General features: G+C 42.9%; 1 protein-coding gene across 11 annotated transcripts in view; it reads left to right on the forward strand.

Moving 5' to 3' along the window:
• The window catches only part of Kat6b (lysine acetyltransferase 6B), a 192543-nt gene that overhangs the window by 119654 nt on the left and 55489 nt on the right, over positions 1-17400 (forward strand). For all 11 annotated transcript variants that reach the window (XM_038309751.1, XM_038309759.1, XM_038309760.1 and 8 more), the window contains 2 exons: positions 7848-7956; positions 17261-17376. In XM_038309751.1, the coding sequence (XP_038165679.1) occupies positions 7848-7956; positions 17261-17376 (225 nt within the window). The remainder of the gene's footprint in view (positions 1-7847; positions 7957-17260; positions 17377-17400) is intronic.

Below are 17400 nucleotides of genomic sequence, written 5' to 3' on the forward strand. Positions count from 1 at the left end.
GTTTGGGAAGACGGAAAGTAATGTACAAATGGATAGTAATGATGATTCACAGGATTATGAATCTTGTCACTCACTGAAGGCACCTTTACAGTTTGTTAAACTGGTAAATTTGATGTTACACATATGCTTGTGGATGTGTTTATCTTTATGTGTATATGTACATGTGCATTCAATGAGCTCATACCACAGGCTGCGTGTGACAGTCAGAGGACAACCTTGGATCATTAACTTCCACTGTGTGTGTACAGTTGTGTGCTGTGATGTATGTGTGGAGGTTAGAGAACAACTTGTGGGAGTCAGTTGTGTCTACCATGTAGCTTTCTGTGATGAACTCAGGTTGGCAAGCTTGGCATGGAGTGCTTTTTTCACCTGCTGAGCCATCTCACTGACAGACACCGGCTTTGTTAGCTGTGTATGTCAGACCAGCTGAACTGTGAGCTTTTGGGAATTCTCCTGTTTCTGCCTCCCATCTTACCGTACGAGCAGATAGCTTCTTGGTTTTACGTGGATTCTGGGGATTTAAACTGAGACCCTCACAATTGCACAGCAAGCAATTTACCCATTAGGCTGTCTCCCCAGCCCTTACATGTATTGTACCATGATTTTAAGAAGAGTGTTAATGACAGGGATAGCAATTGTAGGTCTTTTTTACTAAACAGTAACATTTTTCTTTTCAGCTTCAGTTGGTCTGTGTTTTGTACGCTGGAGTCACTAAGATAAAATCTAACCCTTCCACCTGCATGAAAATACCCAGCTTGCCACCTTCAAAGTTTAAGGATAAACAGCCTCAGTTCCTTTGTATTTTTGTTTGTTTATGAGACAAGTTCTTTTTGTGTATCCCTGGCTGTCCTAAAACTTAGTTTGTAGAACAGGCTGACCTCAGACTCACAGAGATTCCACTGCCTCTGCCTCCTTAGTGCTGGAATTAAAGTCATGCACTACCATGCCCAGTTTACTTACATCTTTTTATTTTTACACTTAACATCATGATCAAGAGAAAGGCCTCCCTTAGGAGGTTGGTGTTATGGCCTGTCTGTTTCTTTAAGAGAGAAGCCCTGTCCACTTCCTCCCCCCCATCCACCGCTGAAGCAGGCAGATCTTCATTCCTGCAGCCTGAGCCCCTTCCTTTCTATCTCTCTCCCAAAGAGGTAGCTACTGCTGTGGCTCCTATCCCCCCCCCCCCCCACACTCTTTCTGCTGTCCCTTTCTTCTTGTTCCTCTTTCTCCCCTCCTTTCTCTCCCCTTTCCCTTTCCTTTCCATAACCCACTAAATGAATATCCAACCTCACTCTTCATGGCATGTCTATCTGTCTCGGTCTCTCACCCACCACACGGCTCCTCATGGCCTGCTGTCTGCTGCTGCCACTCAAGGAATAGTGCCATTTTACTTTTACCATTACATTCGTGCCTGAGACTCAGGTGGCTCTCCCACCCTCCCCCATGTTCGGGATCCGGAACCGGGTATTTTTTCCACAACAGCCACATGTTCCATCTGCCTGAACGCCCGCCTCTACACACACCAGTAGCTTCAGTGGTGAGTTGTCCCCTTCCATCCCCCAACCACGGCCTTCACAGCTACGGTTGAGCCCTTCACTGCTTTCCATTGCTAAAAGTGTGAACAAAAGACTTGGGGTCAGTCCTCCCGCGCTAGCACTGCACACACTGTGCGGTGCATTCAAGTGGGGGCCCAGGGTTCCTCTGATTTTTCTTTCTCCTTTTTTCCTTTTCCTTTTCTTTTCTTTTGAACCACTTGTCAGTGGTCCCCACTGTGAGAGACCACAGGGAGCGGCCTCTCTAAGCCTCTCTGGCTTCCAAGTTGCTGAGACTGGAGCCAGTCAGGCTTTGACACCCCACTGTATAGAGAGAACACTTCTACCCCAGCTGTAGAGAAAGGACACTCTTCTATAGGCCCTGTGGTGTTTTTTGCGAGTTTTCACATTTTCAGCTATGGTGTAAACCCTCAGACTATGCTCCGCCAATATCCCACCTGCTCCATTTTTCCTCAAACTGTCCCTGTCACTGCTACCGACAAGGTCAGTTGGATCCACGAGGCAGCTGTTTTCAATTCCAGCCTTTGCTCCCAGCTGTGGCTTGTGGCAAGGTGCCTAGGCAACAGGGTGAATCATGCCTCTAAGTAAAACTCCCGCGGCTCAAAAGAAAAAAGTGGCTTCTTCATACAACATGTGACTGTTGTTATTGTGACTGAAGTCAGGTGACATTGCCGCCATCTTAACTGAGAGCCTGGTCAGGTGACTGAGTTCCACCATCTTTACTGAGGTCAGGTGACCAAGTTCCTCCATCTTTACTGAGGTATACCCTGCATGGTTCCCTGGTTTACTATAAATTTCTCTTGATGACTCTGTTGCATGTGTGTTTTGCGTAGTGGCATACCTTTGGTATGGCCCAGTTCGGTGTTATGGTTTAAGTAAAATAGTGCTGCTCCCCGAGTGGCCTGTGGGCCACAAAGGGCGATGGATCCCAGGCTGGGAGCCTCATGGCGGGTGACAGACCGAGTCCCAGTAGGAGCCACAACCGCGGCAGATGAGAGACAGACGGATAGGTGCGCCATGCAGAGTGAGGTTGGATATTTATTTAGTGGGTTATGGGGGGGGAGGGAGTGGGAGAAGGAAGAGGAGCAGAGAGACAGAGAGAGACAGAAAGATACAGAGAGAGAGACAGAGAGACAGAGAAATGGGAGAGGGGGAAGAGGAAGGAGCCTTGGCAGCAGCTACCTCTTTGAGAGGTGGAAAAGGAAGATCTGCCTGCCTCTGCAGATGGGGGAGGGAATAGGCGGGGCTTGTCTCTTAAAGGGACAGGACAGGATTACATCCCCATCTCTTTTTTTTTTATAATAAAACTGTGGGAGGTTAGGTACAACAGGCTAAAGGAATTGGGGTGGCGGATTCTCAAGACTGCTTCCTGCTTATTTGTGGGCGTCATCTTGGGGGGAACCTGAGAAAGCTGGATACTGGTCATGTCCTGGTGTAGCCGGTCTCTTTTCTCCTGTCCAGTGTTTGTGGTATGGAAATGTCTGGTGTCTCTAATACTTGTTTAAGGTATTGGCAGAACAGAGGACAAAGTTAAGCTTAGGGAAAACAAAAATTTTAGGACCAGAGAATTGAAAGGGATGTATCTGACCTATTTAAGGTGGATCCTTCAATTCGGCTCTCTGGAACTCACAGGATTTTTTGGGGGGGGTTGTGAAAAGAGAGGTTTTCGACATATACATTGTATAAACAGTAGCATATTATGTTAGAATGACTGTGACAGATGTTTTTGCACAATGAAAAGGTATTTTTAAGACTATAGAAGGCAGCATGAGAGAGATTTGATAACTTGTACTTGTTGAAATTTGTTTGAGGCTGTCCTTTTAAATGATAAAACTTCTCAGCTGTCAAACTACATCAGAGATCTTTGAGAAGGATAAAATTTTACTTGAGTTATTGACTAAAAAACGACAAAGAATTTACTTGGTTGGCACCTAGAGCTACTCCTCAGGGTCCTCCATGGTCGCTGAGGGTGATATTTACCTTTTGCTGTCAATCGTAGGGCCTGCCAGGCTCCAGAAGATTCTGTGGGCTAAGAAATCTGTAGGAAAACAAGCCTACCTTGACTTGGGCAGCTAGACTGTCGATCCAGCAATTCTGTCCGTGTCTGGAGATCTTCAGTGTAAATGACAGGCAGTTTGCCCAGTGGTTAGCTCTTGGCGGTGGAAACGAATTGCAGATGAACATTGTTCTCTGCCCATTTGTCTTCCGTCTTCTTTGGAGGAAATAGAGTGTTGCTGCTAGGAGCCAGCCTGTCTCTTTTTGTTCTGAAAAGTGTTTTAATAATTTAATAATTTTAATAATTAAATATTTAAATGCCATGTTCTCCAGATCTCTGAGCAGTTGAGGGCAGTTGAGATACAACAGTATAGAATCTGCCTGGAGAACTGGGTCCAAGCTTGACTGTACTGGCTCTCAACTTAATAGGTAAAGCAGGGTTGGATTAAATATAAAGTATTTTTGTAAGAGACTTAAAAGTACATAACAGTTTATAACATGAGACTTGTTGCTTTGTAGTCTGGAATGAGATACAATGACTAGACAATTATAACATGTAACAGTAAAGATAGGTGCATTTTAAGTTATATGTATGAACACACATACAGAGTGAACAGTGTAATAGTCTGTTCTGTCCCTTTAAGAGAGAAGTCCCGCCCCCTCCCTCCCCTGTCCACTGAGGCAGGCAGATCTTCCTTCCCATCTGCAGGGAGTTTTTCCTTTTCACTCTCCCAAAGAGATAGCTGCTGCCATGGCTCTTCCCCCCTACCCGCTGCCTCTCTGTTCTTCTTTCTTTCCCCTTTCCCCTTCCCCTCCATAACCTACTTCATAAATATCCAACCTCACTCTGCATGGCGTGCCTATGCACGTCTCTCACCCATGCGGCTCCCAGCCCACGTGGCCCACGGACCACTTGGGGAACAGCACTATCTTACTCAAACCCTAAGAGTTAGACAGAGTGGCACATACCTGCAGCTGTATCACCCAGGAGGCTGAGACAGTAGGCTAGTGAGTTCGGTGCAGTCTGAGCTACATGAATAGTTTGAGGACAGTCGAGCGCATGTAGAGTATGTGGAGCATACGCATTGCAGTTACCCGGTGAACTGCACATCCATCTCACCTATTCCTTCTGCCCCCCTTTTAACTTAATTCTAAAGAAAGTGGGTCATTTGTCCACTGTGCTTGTGGTGCTAACATCTCCTTTCTGTGTAGATTAATATGCTCACCTGTCATCCGTGTTTCCTGTGAACAGGTGATTGGACAAAGTGTAGCACATTTCTAATTGGTCTTAATAATAAAAACCCAGAGTCAGATATAAGGGTTAATGCTGAAAGACCAGAGAAGCAGAGCAGCCAGTCACTCGTTCTTACCTCTACTGAATCTTCAGAGCGAATGGGCAATCCTGTCCCTGTGAATCCTCAGACTAAATGCCACGAGCTCCTGTCTCCTCTACCTTAGATTCCTATCTCCACTCAGCCCTGTCACTCCTGTCCCTACCTCCTTAGTGTGTGGATTAAAGCTGTGTGACTCCCAAGTACTGAGATAAAAGGTGTGAGCCACCACCTCCTGGCTGATTCTCTTTTAGACTAGATCAATCTCATGTAGCCTAGGCTGGCCTCGAACTCACAGAGATCTGACTGCCTTTGTCTCCTGAGTGCTGGGATTAAAGGTGTGCACCACCACTGCATGACCTCTATGACTAACTAGCGGCTTAGTGCCACACTCTGATCGTCAGGCAAGCTTTATTTGTTAAAGTACAAACAAAATATCACCACATAGAGGACGCCATGTATGCTTATAATCCAGCTGTATAATTTGTTCTGGACTTCTTTTGAGAGCAGAGGAGTCTCCCTGGCCTTGAAATCATTTCAATCCTGCCTCTGATTCCAAAATGCTAGGGTTAGGGGTATATGCCACCATGATCAACTTGGGCTTCTGTTTTCAAACTTCTTAAATATTACTTATCTTTAGTAGATCTTGTGGAATCAAACTGCTATTTACCTAGACCGCTTTTCTGACTGCAATCCATTTTACTTTAAGGGATTATTTAAAAAAAAAAACAGTTTATATGCAGTCTGAGAATAGTGAATAAAAATAATTCTGTGACCCATTTACATGCATTACTGTAGAGTTTCATTTCATACAAGTGACAATTTTTTAAAGTTAATTAGACTCCGCTACACTGAGGTTAGCAAAAAGTGCTTTGAATTATCAATAATTCAGCAGGGCAGACATTTCTGTATAATGCAGTGGTTGTAGAGTATTGTGAGATAGTTATCCTTAAAATAAATGGTTGTGAGCATACATCAGCATGGTGGGCTTCACTTGAATGTGGCTTGAAGTGATAGCATCTCTGCTTCTATTATTGGGCGGGGTGTGGGACATCAGTCTTTCTGGCCATGAACTACTAGCAACCTTTGTCCTCTGTGTTACCTTTAGTTAAAAATGAAAGCTGGCTGGTGGCCATGTCTCCCTTTCAGCTAAAAATTCATCTGGGAAAGAAAAACGAAGCTGCAGATTTGGATTTATTTCATTGGATGAATGATATGTGACATTTTGTAAATTATTTATCATTGCCAGGGTGGTGGCAGTGGCTTGAACATTGTTCTATCAAATGAAAGCAAGAATCCCATTAGTACAAAGACTGTGCTTTAGCCAGACTCGATCAGGGGGATGTTGTCACTTTAAAACCAGATTGTTCTTTTAATTGCTATTTAAAGGAACAAAAGTGTTCCCTAGGTACTGCAGCTGAGCAGTTGCAGTAATAACTATGGATCCAGAATTATGCAGTGCTGATTAGCTGGCATTTAAAAACTGTGGCTAGAGTCAGTGACCAATTTGTTGTAGCTTGTCTTTTTTTTTTTTTTTTTCTAGTACAGAATGCTTCACACTGTGCCTTTTTAACAGGGCTACAAAAATACATTTGTAAAGCTACCTCAGAAGTAAAACACGTGCATATTAATAGAACAAATTAAGCTGAAAATAAGAGCCGGATAATGAAGACTCACATTGTAAAATGAGAATCACAGTCATATTAAACAAGGTTACGAATGCTTGGTCATAAGCTGAGGTCTTGATTTTCATGGCATGTTGTTAGAGGAACCAAGACATTTGTTGACTCATTATAACCATTCAAAATATTATTTTAAAGAAGTGGTTGATTTCTCTTCTTAACTGGCAGCTGCTTATTTATTCAGCCAGCAACCATATTTTGAGTGCCTACTGTGAACCAGGCTATGTATTAGGCATTTGGGATTGAATGGTTGCCCAAATGAGGTTCATTCTGTGCTGCTGTAGACTTAGAGAATTTGTTCTAACAATCCTGTTTGTGATTTACGTATAAAAACATTGGTGATTCTGTTGAGTTTTCTTGCCCTGAATTTTTGATTCATGAGATTCAGTATAAAGACTTCACAGTTACATTCAGAGAGCTAGCAGACAACATGTGTGAAGGCTTGGAATGTGCAATAAAATTTTAGTATTCTATACAGTTTTGGCTGTTCATGGTAATGTAACCATATCCGTAGGCACAGTCAACTGCATTCATATGGATGGAAAGGCCTGCCCTGCTGGCAGTAGGAAACAACGGGGACACACAGAGTGTATGTAGATTTACACTTTGTTAAAAGCAATTGCCATAGAGAGTTAAAAGGTGCCAGGGGGTAGGCAAATGTCTTGTTGTTTCTTTTATAAAGTGTGAATGTCAGAGATTGAGGGTTTATCTCCTTTGTGTGCCCTGGTTTTCCTTTGAAGCCCTTGGTGCCAGAGAGGCTTTGTTAATAGTCTTTTGATCTTCTCAAGTCCACAGAATTTTAGTTCCTGCATATTCTCTGTTCATGTGCCATCTAAAACATACATTTCATGTCTAGTGTTTAAAGGTGAATAATTAGGACACTTGATAACGTTTAGTTAAATAAGCTCACTTAATTAACTGGTTGATATCCATGGTCTTTAATGTGAATAGATTAATCAGTTTATTATAGCTTACAGATTATCGGAACACTTAGGATCGCAGATGAATTCTTAAGTTCATTCTGAAGGCTCTATGATATTTGAAGGTAGTAGGCATCACTGAATTCATAAAAGTTACTTTTGAATCTAATGGCTACATTTAAATGAATTTAGATATTGCTTTGCTACCAAATAATTTATGATAATTATTTTTAGAAGATATTAATTTAAATGCTTAATTTATCAGGGTTTCCTTAAATATTGTAAGAAGTTTTCAATTTTAATAATTTAAGTTTTGAAAGGAAGAATAACTGTATATATAAATGTAAATGTATATTTAATTTCTCACAGCCCCGTGCCGATCCCATTCCAATCTGTAGTTTCTGTCTGGGAACTAAGGAGTCCAATCGTGAGAAGAAGCCAGAGGAACTCCTGTCTTGTGCAGACTGTGGCAGCAGCGGTGAGTTCGGGGATCTGTATGCCCTCTCTACTGACTTCCACTGTCGGGCTTCATGCCCTTACCTCGTCATTTGAATAAACCATTTGCTGATGGAATGGTATTAAAATGTAAGAATGTTATACAGGTCAAGAGTGAAATACGAATGTGTCAGTACCAACATGTTACATGTTTATGATTCTGTTCAGTAATATTTGTAGCCAAGCTCTAGTCTCAAACCCATATATAGATAGCCAGTGTGAAGACTTCAGTGCAGTAAGTGAACCACAGTAGAAATTTGGGGTTTTGTCTGTTTCTTGAGATGTCTCTCCATGTAGCCCAGGCTGACCTCAAGCTCACTGTCCTTACTAAGGTTACAGGGTAGTATGGACCACAGATGAGCTCTTTGGGATGCTGGCGTCTCACTTTTGTTGTCTGGGCTACAATGGTAAATCCTGATCTCAGCCAGTCTCACCTTCCCAAGTACAACCATTGCCGCGCCTGGCTCACCCCAGGGAGTTTAAGCTAACGCAGAATTGCTTCTGTTTTCCAGAATCTGAGACTCTGAAGTCTGTATGTAGTGTTTCAGGTTATGACACCTACTGATGAAATGTTGTCTTTCAGCTCATCTCTGTGTGACTTGAATGGAAGGGATAGAAACAATGAAATCACAAGATGCAAGAAGAGATTGGGTTGTCTGTAACATGGTAGACGAGGGTGCTTGGTGTTAGAGGAAGTGAAGGAGCTGCTTGGACAATTGCTGAACCAGCTATAGTGCCCTAGATGCCCCCAGAGCGATGTCTCTTCTGGGTTCTTATCATAAGAGTTTAAGATTGTCTCCAGTTTTATCCAGAAATATAGCTAAGTGTTTTTTGTTTATTTATTTTGTATACAACATTCTGTCTGCGTGTATGCCTGCTGGCCAGAAGAGGGCACCAGACCCCATTACAGATGGTTGTGAGCCACCATGTGGTTGCTGGGAATTGAACTCAGGACCTTTGGAAGAGCAGACAATGCTCTTAACCTCAGAGCCATCTCTCCAGCCCTAGCTAAGTGGTTTTTTTTTTGTTTGTTTTTGTTTGTTTGTTTGTTTGGTTGGTTGGTTGGTTGGTTTTTTTTTTGGTTTTCCGAGACAGGGTTTCTCTGTGGCTTTGGAGCCTGTCCTGGAACTAGCTCTTGTAGACCAGGCTGGTCTCGAACTCACATAGATCCGCCTGCCTCTGCCTCCCAAGTGCTGGGATTAAAGGCGTGCGCCACCACCGCCCGGCTATCCAGAAATATAAAGACAAATTTTATTTATGTTTTGTTTCGCTGGATAGTCCTTTTGATTTAGTACATAAAAGTCACCCAGGTTACACGCGCATACACACTTTCCAACATTTGAAATGCACTCGATCGGTGCATCCCATGAACACTTTTTGTTGATGTTGTTTTTCTGGGGGTCAAACTGAAGGCCTTATGCATGCTAAGCAAACACTACTACAGAATTACACTCCAAGTCCATGGTTTTAAAAAGTTAATCTTTCTGCACTGATCTTTTGTTCTCCCAGGTACTGAAACACTTCTTTCCCCTCAAAATTTTATTGTGAAATTCATGACTACCAGCTGGAGTTTTTATTTCCATGGCAAAGCATTTGTCTAAGATCTTAGTTTCAGTCCCTTGCACTGGAAGCAAAAGCAGTCCTGTAGAATTTGTACCATGCTCACATGCAAAGCAGGGCCCAGCCCAGAGAGACCCTTTACCTCCACGTAGTCACCTATGAGGACAGTACTAACGAGGTAATGTCCTTGCTTGCTAGAGCTGATGGCACTTACCTCTAGACTTCAAGAAACTAAACAGCCAAGTGCATAGCTACATGAACTAAAGTAAGAGTACCATAAATGGGACACCCTTGCTACGACTTCCCACCCTTCTTGTCAACCTTGATTGCTGTCAATAATTTAAAATACGATCACCACTTAGGACAACTGCTTCATGGTTGGATAGAGAAATATCCCATACTGAAGAATGTTAGTATTGTGAGATAATTCTTATTTGTTATGCAGACATTTAATTTGATAGGCCATTTGTGGTTCAGCAGCTTCCTGACTAGGTGGAGAGAGCCTTCAAAATAAGACATTTCAGACCCTACCTGAAAACTGTATCCTGACAGCCTGTTTGATGGGCTTTACAGACTCACTAACATTCTGACTTGGCCATGGTGTCATGGATAGTGACAAGATCACAGAAATAGTACCTGTGTTTTCCACTTAATACATTTAACCCTATGATCTCCCTGCAGTGCTGGCAAGGGGATGCCTTATTCATTGGTTCTGGCTTTATTCAGCTTGTAGGTCTTCTCACTAGACTCATTTCAAATGAATTATATTTTGTCACTGCCTGATCAGTTCTGTGGTATTCACCTATCTGGTGTTTATCTCTGGATTTTAAGCTGTACTTTAAAAATGCCATCATTTCATTTCCTTGGTGTCTCTTTATCTGGGCACCTAGACGGATCAGCGGAGGTACTAAAATGTGGGAAGAGAAGCTCTCTTCCTGTATTCCTTTCCGCTGGTGACACGCTTAGCACTGCTGAGTTGCCGAGGAATCTGGGATTTTATCGTAACTTCAAGGCCTTCCTCACAAGGTGTAACTCTGCCCAGGTCAGTCTCATACTTGCAATCCAGTCGAGTTCCCCGAATTTTCCCAGACTGAAGACCCACCAGAGGGAGATCTGAGCCCTTTGTACTGAAGTTACAGAAATGTCTTTTTCTCGAAAGCTTCTTACCTTTCCATTCATACTTCCTGGGGTCAGGCTGGGCTGTTTGCTACACTGGTTCCTTAAAAGTGCCCTTTATTTTCTAGTAAGTACAGAAGGGTTGAGGGCTTCTGTCCCAGGCTCATGTCTACCTCTGTTACTGACAGTCTCAGTCCGAGGGCATAGTGTCTCTCTGCAGAGCACAGAGGGTGTCTGCAGGCGCCTCTCTGGACTCAGAAGTAGAGCACTGCCGCTATGTGGCAGTTCACTTGCTCTTCCGTGAGGTATCAGCTTGGATTCGACGATTTCAGTGGCTGGAAAAAGATCCCTGTTGTGAAATACTGTATAGACTTGTGCCTCCTTTATCAATTACACAAGCAACCTATGTTCTTTTTTCCTCTTAAAAATGAAGCATCAAAATAAAATGCAGCTAATTTTTTAGGGGTATGGAGGGCCTTGTAGTTTTAAGCTATGTTTTGACACCTTGGAAAACAGAAGATGATGGCCTTCATGCTTCTGCAGGACCCGGTCCTGGTGGGAGCCATGCTAGCACACTTCAGTTCTGTGGCCCCGTGGGGCCAACACTTGGTCCTCCAGTTGGCCTCGTAGAGGTGGCTGCCTTCTCATACTCACAGGGTTACAGGATGGAGTTGAGATTGTTTGTAGGATCAAAGGGATTCTGAGCCTAAGATATTTCTGTTAAAGAAAAATGTCCATGAGCAGTTTCAAACCAGAGGAAGGAAGTCCAGATGCGGTCATAAGGAAGGTGATTAGTCAATGTGTTTCCCATATGTGCTCAGTGCTCTTAGTCACCTCTCTCTGAAGCACCATGTGTATGATGACGACTGCCCTGTGCTGAGCTTTTATAGACATGTGTGTAACTGTTGCCTTCTGATTCCACCATGAAGTGAACTGGTTGGACTTTTCTCCATTTTTAAGATGACTGTGTTACAAATGGTCAGAGCTATCGTTTTCCCTGCTAGAAGTCCTTTTAAAAAAATGCTTAAGTTCATATTAGTAAAAATGTGAGGTGGGTGGGGTGCATAGAGATGTCCCAAATGTGGTGTCCCCAGCCCTGGGCTTTGTTTCTCTTTCCCTAATGGCTGTAATCGTAGTTTTCTTTTTCCGTACAATGTGACGATTAACAAGGCTGCCATGAGGTGGCGAAATAGTCATGTGACCAAGGGCAGCAGCGTAACACGCATCAGGGGATTGTCCTAGCCACTCATGAATTTGGAAACCGTGAGACATTCCTCAAGTCTGAGGAAATGCTGAGGCTGGGGAGTGCTTTTACTTGACTTTCATGGATCAGCCTACTTTGAAATTAACACTGTTATATTCTCCTTGCCTCATTAAGGCCAAATTATCTTTAATTAGCTTCACATAAGTATTAGATATTATACCAAATGAAATTTTGTGTCTGCTGCTCAGATTGCCGGGTGGTTAAATCTTACTTACAGATGAGTTGTGTGCATGTGTGTTTTCAAATTAGCAAATCTAAGATAAGTGTACAGTTCAGAATTACAGCATCACACTAAGTGGAAGCTCATTGAAACAGGAGGCAGAAGAGAGGCTGCTGCAGTGCAGCTGGAGAGGGAGAGAGGGAAGGGGGAGGAGGGAGAGAGAGAGAGGGGGGGGGGGAGGGAGGGAGGGAGGGAGAGAGGGAGGGAGGGAGAGAGCACCTCTGCAGAGCAGGAGCTGGAATACGGGCCCACTCAGTGTCAGTCCTGAGAAACAGTGCTGGGGGAGCTGAGAAGGTGCGGTCTTTGGCTCTCCGGGCTTATTTTACTCAACACTGGTTTCTTCGGGTTATTATATGTAAATGCCTCAGGGAGCAGTTTGTTATTCATTTAGTTTCGCCCTTAGTAGAGACAGATTGGGTCACTGGGTTGGAAAGGAGAGTCTTAGCCAGAAGGAATTCCAAAAGGAATACATAGAAGAGGAATGAGAGCCTCACCTCAAAGGAGGAGTCAGTGGGAAGAAAGGGAACCCTAGCCCCCAGAGGCTATTGCGACAGTGAGTCATCCACACTGGCAGGCCAGAAGCAGAAATCTTGTTTGTTGGATGCATGCCGTAACATTTTCTTTCTGTCATCAAACAACCTGAATAAGTAACTTTGGAGTCTGCTGGGCAGTAGTAGTGCACGCCTTTAATCCCAGCATTTGGGAGGCAGTGGCAGGCAGATCTCAGTGAGTTCGAGGCCATTCTGGTCTACAAAGTGAGTTTCAGGACAGCCAGGACTGTTACACAGAGAAACCCTGACTTGAAAAATAAGACAAAACAAAACAAAAACAGAGAAATGAAGGAAGGGAAGGAGAGAGGGAGGAAGAGAAATTTAAGAATCAGAAAGTTTATTTTGGATCATAGTTTGGGAGGTTTTAGTCCATGGTCATCTGGCTCCAATACTTTGACCTGAGGTGAGGCTGATCAGAAACCTACCTGGTGATAATGTCAAGAACAAATATACAGTGTGACTCCTAGGTAATCCACGAAGTCACTGGGAGAAGAGAAGTGCTTCCTCAGCGGGAGTGGGAGTAGGAGTGGGTGGATCAGCGGAGGGCAGGCTGGGAGAAGGCACATGGGCAGAGGAGGAGAAGAGCACCATGTACTTGGGGAGAAGGTCCGATGAGTATTAGCGCAGAGTACAAAGGATTGCGTTAACAGAGGTCAGTTTGCTAGGGTTTGTGGCCTATATGAAAGAATTTATATCTTTTCTAAGACTTTGGTGGACAGAAAAATTCTGTGATGAGATTTAAAATCTACACAGGTCACTTAGGCTGCAGTCGAATAATTGATGAGAAGTTAGGTCAAGATGAGCTTTGGGATCTTATAGAAGTAAACCTGTGTGTCTGGAGAAGTGTGGATCTGTTTAGTATGCAGGATTTTGGTTAGGACATAGAATCAAAGTAGTTTGATGTGTGAGACGCTTTCTCTTTCTGTAACTAATTGGGTACCCATTGTGTTCCCGTTGCTCCAAGAACAGGAAGGTGTTTCTTTCCTAAGATTCATTGTTAGTATTTGTGGTGATCCCTTCATCTGTGGTGCTGAGGACCAAAGTCAAGGCCTTATGCATGGTTGCTAAGCATTGTCCCACCAAGCTACATTCCCGACTTTGGTTATTTTAAGTAAGGTTTTGCTGTGTATCCCAGGCTGGTTTTGAACTTGCAGATCCTTTGTAACATGACCTGAACCGGTAGGACTCATTTCCATCTTCTTCCTCCTGTTTCTAATGCTTGTTAAATGTCAATTAAAGGAAGGGCACACACACACACACACACACACACACACACACACACACACACACACACAGGAACCTGATATCTTGATTATTTATTATCTTTTTTCCTTCCTCTCTTTTTCCCTCCTTCTCTCCCACCTTCATTGAATCCAGAGAGCTTCATGCATGCTAGGTAGATGCTCTGTTATGGTGCTATACCCCCAGCTATTTACTTACTTATTGATGCTATAACAGATTACCACAAATTTAGTGGTTTGAAACAGCTTATTTAATATTTTACAGCTATAAGATAAAACCCCTTTGTAGGACTCATAGTCAAGATATCAGAATTGTTGGCTGCTTTCTAGAAACACCAGGGAGAGAAGGTCCATGCCCTAGTCCACGGGTTGTAATAGCATTCAGTTACTTGTTTGGTAAGCCCTTGCCTCGCTGGCAGGTGAATTCCTTCCCAGATGCCAGTGGCCAACCCCAGTATTTGGTTTCGGGCTTTCCTTCCTCCATCTTTAGAGCCTGATGTGGCAAGTGAAGATTGTTGAATGTCCCCAACACCTCTCCCTTTCAACTCACGAAATCCAGTTTCTTAGTCGTTCCAATGCTTGTAGAGTTGCTTTCTTCTCTCCATGGCATGAGAATTGGGGTATAGACATCTTTTAAGGCCATTATTGTATTTGCTATACATGGTTTTTCTTCTCAAATATTTCCTCTGTGTTTGTGGCTCCTAATTTTTTTCCTTCAGTTTTATTAGAAAAAAAATATGAACTATGAATGCTTATGTGCTTGTATAACAATGAATAAATGAATGAAGACTTGACATGGCTCTCAGAATCAGATACATGGCAAACCACAGTAGTAAAACCATTGTCAGAGAGATGAATTCTCAGTAGAGAGAACGAGGATTTTTAGAAGAATGGCTGTGGTTGTGTAGTGACTCAGTAGGAAATAAGGGATTACATTATCAATAGCATCTATTCCTGGCATCTCATTACTACAGATTATATAGCAATACGTTAAGACTCAGTTACAATCTTTCATTTTAAGGTTAATATGAGAAAGGAAAAATGAAAATGTGTCTTCATTGCTCAGTATCTTTTACAGAATCATAGAAACATAGGGTTGGAAGGATCTATAATCAATTCTCTTAAGCTAAATAAAGGGAAGATTGCTTCCTAAAAGAAAGATGGGTTGAAGGCTTTGGAATTTGATAGGATAGCTTAAATAGTAGTTTGAGATACCATTGCTTAAAGTGGAAGAAAGCATTAAAAGGAAAAATGTTCTATGCTTTTGATTAAAAATGGCTATTATTTTTGAAAATACAAAATTATTAAAAGTCTGCATTGTAGGCTATCTATAGGAATAAATAGTAAGCCGTAATATGATATGAATTACCTTAGTTACTGAAGACTAAGCTACAAAGCACAAAAGGAGATTCTAATGTAGAGAAAAATTCAGTGCATGAAATTGGGGTCATATGTTCCGGTGATATATGACTTACAGGAAGTAATAAAAGGGGGAAGGAGTAAATGGTATATTTTTAAGCTGATAGGATCCATTTTAAGGGTGGAATTTAAATTGCTGTTCTTTAAAAGTTGAATTTTTTGTCCCTTGAAAGGAGGGGGTGATGCGATCAGAGTGGCCTCTCCGTTCTGAGCACACTCAAGGGCAGCGAGTGAGCTGTGCTTGTTTGCTGTTCTGAGCAAGGAAAGGTGCGCAATGTCATTTTTATGTAAACCTTCTTCTTCTGTTCATCTGACTGAGGAACCCCTGGGGAAGACCATGTCAAAGGTTAAATATGTAGCCTGGGTGTCTCTCCCAGCCTGGGGTTGCGATCATTTGGCACCACTTGATTTTTTTTTTCAACATCTTAGATACAGATGTTTTGATTTTTTTTTTAAGAGTAGGGAATTGTGAACTTTTATTAATGGTATTGATGATTGATATTGAATGTTTTTACTTCAAAAAGCCAAACCTCCTGGTGAGTGGAATTTTATGAAAGCACCTGTTAAGCTTTAGGGAAGAGAACCTTTTTGGCAGGAACCCAAAATACATATTTAAACAATGAAGCTGCCAAAGTCAGGAAATTATAAAACAGTTTGGAAATTACAGAATCTGCTTTTTTATTACCCCTCAGATTTCCTTTTGCAGCTTGGTTATAAGTTCTCTCGCATGGGATTTACTAATGTTCTAACCATTTAAAGACCAGATTTTTAAAAAAGAACGAATAATCAAGTTTAGAGACCTCCTTGGGGTTGTGTGATAAAAGGCCATTCGTTTTTCAGAGGAGTCGCTTTCCAGTACCTTGGCTCACCCTCCCTCTCTCACTCATGGAACCTGGTCTCCTCCCTCTGGGGCTTTCTGCACACTGGCCTAGTAGAACGTTGCTGGGTAAAAAGTCCCAGAGTTGTGTGGAGAAGCAGAATGCTCTAGAAGAATGAGGGAGCCTTCTAAGGGTGGCTTCCCAACCCACTCTTGTCTGAATCTGTCTTCTTCAACTCATAAATTCCATTCTTGTTCCCTGACTTTCAGAATTGAAACTCAATGACCAGAAGCTGGGTGGTGTAGGATGTTCTTGGGGTCTGTCCCAGTCATAGGTGTTCTTTGTGTACTGTTTGATGAGTAAATTAAATTAGTTAAGCCACTTGGAGCTGTCGCTTATCAAACAGCCCCAGGTCTTTGTTAGGACAGGATCTTGTTGTACTAGCCGGACTCCTGAATATGCCATCCCAGGTGTGCACCGCCACCACACTACGCTCAACTGGCTTTTCTGTTCAGCCATCGTCTTTATCTTAGGATTCCATCACACAGAACAGTTGTTGAACTTGGGTACAGCTATACAGTAAAGCAAATTCAAGAGCTGTGGGCACAGGATAGTTGCTGAAGACGACAGGGCAAGAACACTAACAACAGATACAAACTGTCCAAGTCTGTAGGATCGGGATGCACTTCCAGGTTTATCTCTGGGAAAATATTAACACAGTTGTTCCATACATGTGGAGAAAGAGGACAAAGACAAAAGAGAGAAAGGGAACCGGGCGGTGGTGGCGCACGCCTTTAATCCCAGCACTCGGGAGGCCGACAGGCGGATCTTTGTAAGTTCGAGGCCAGGACAGGCTCCAAAGCTACAGAGAAACCCTGTCTCAGAGAGAGAGAGGGGGGAGGGGGGGGAGGGAGTCTCGCAGCTCTGAGTCTCTGACCTATTTTGTTTTCAAGTTCCTAAGGCTCGCTGGTTGGCACCAGCAAGCCATTGAATAAAGGAAATTTTTAAAAATAAAAATAATTTTTTTAAAGTAAAAAACACTTTTTTAACAAAAATACTAAGACACTATTGACATTGAGCAATTGCTTTTTATTGCAGGACACCCATCCTGTTTGAAATTTTGTCCCGAATTAACCGCAAATGTGAAGGCCTTGAGATGGCAGTGCATCGAGTGCAAGACATGCAGCGCATGTCGGGTCCAGGGCAAAAATGCAGTGAGTATCCTTCTCACGTCCCAG

This window comes from Arvicola amphibius, chromosome 13, assembly GCF_903992535.2.
Source record: "Arvicola amphibius chromosome 13, mArvAmp1.2, whole genome shotgun sequence".
Taxonomy (NCBI): Eukaryota; Metazoa; Chordata; class Mammalia; order Rodentia; family Cricetidae; genus Arvicola; species Arvicola amphibius.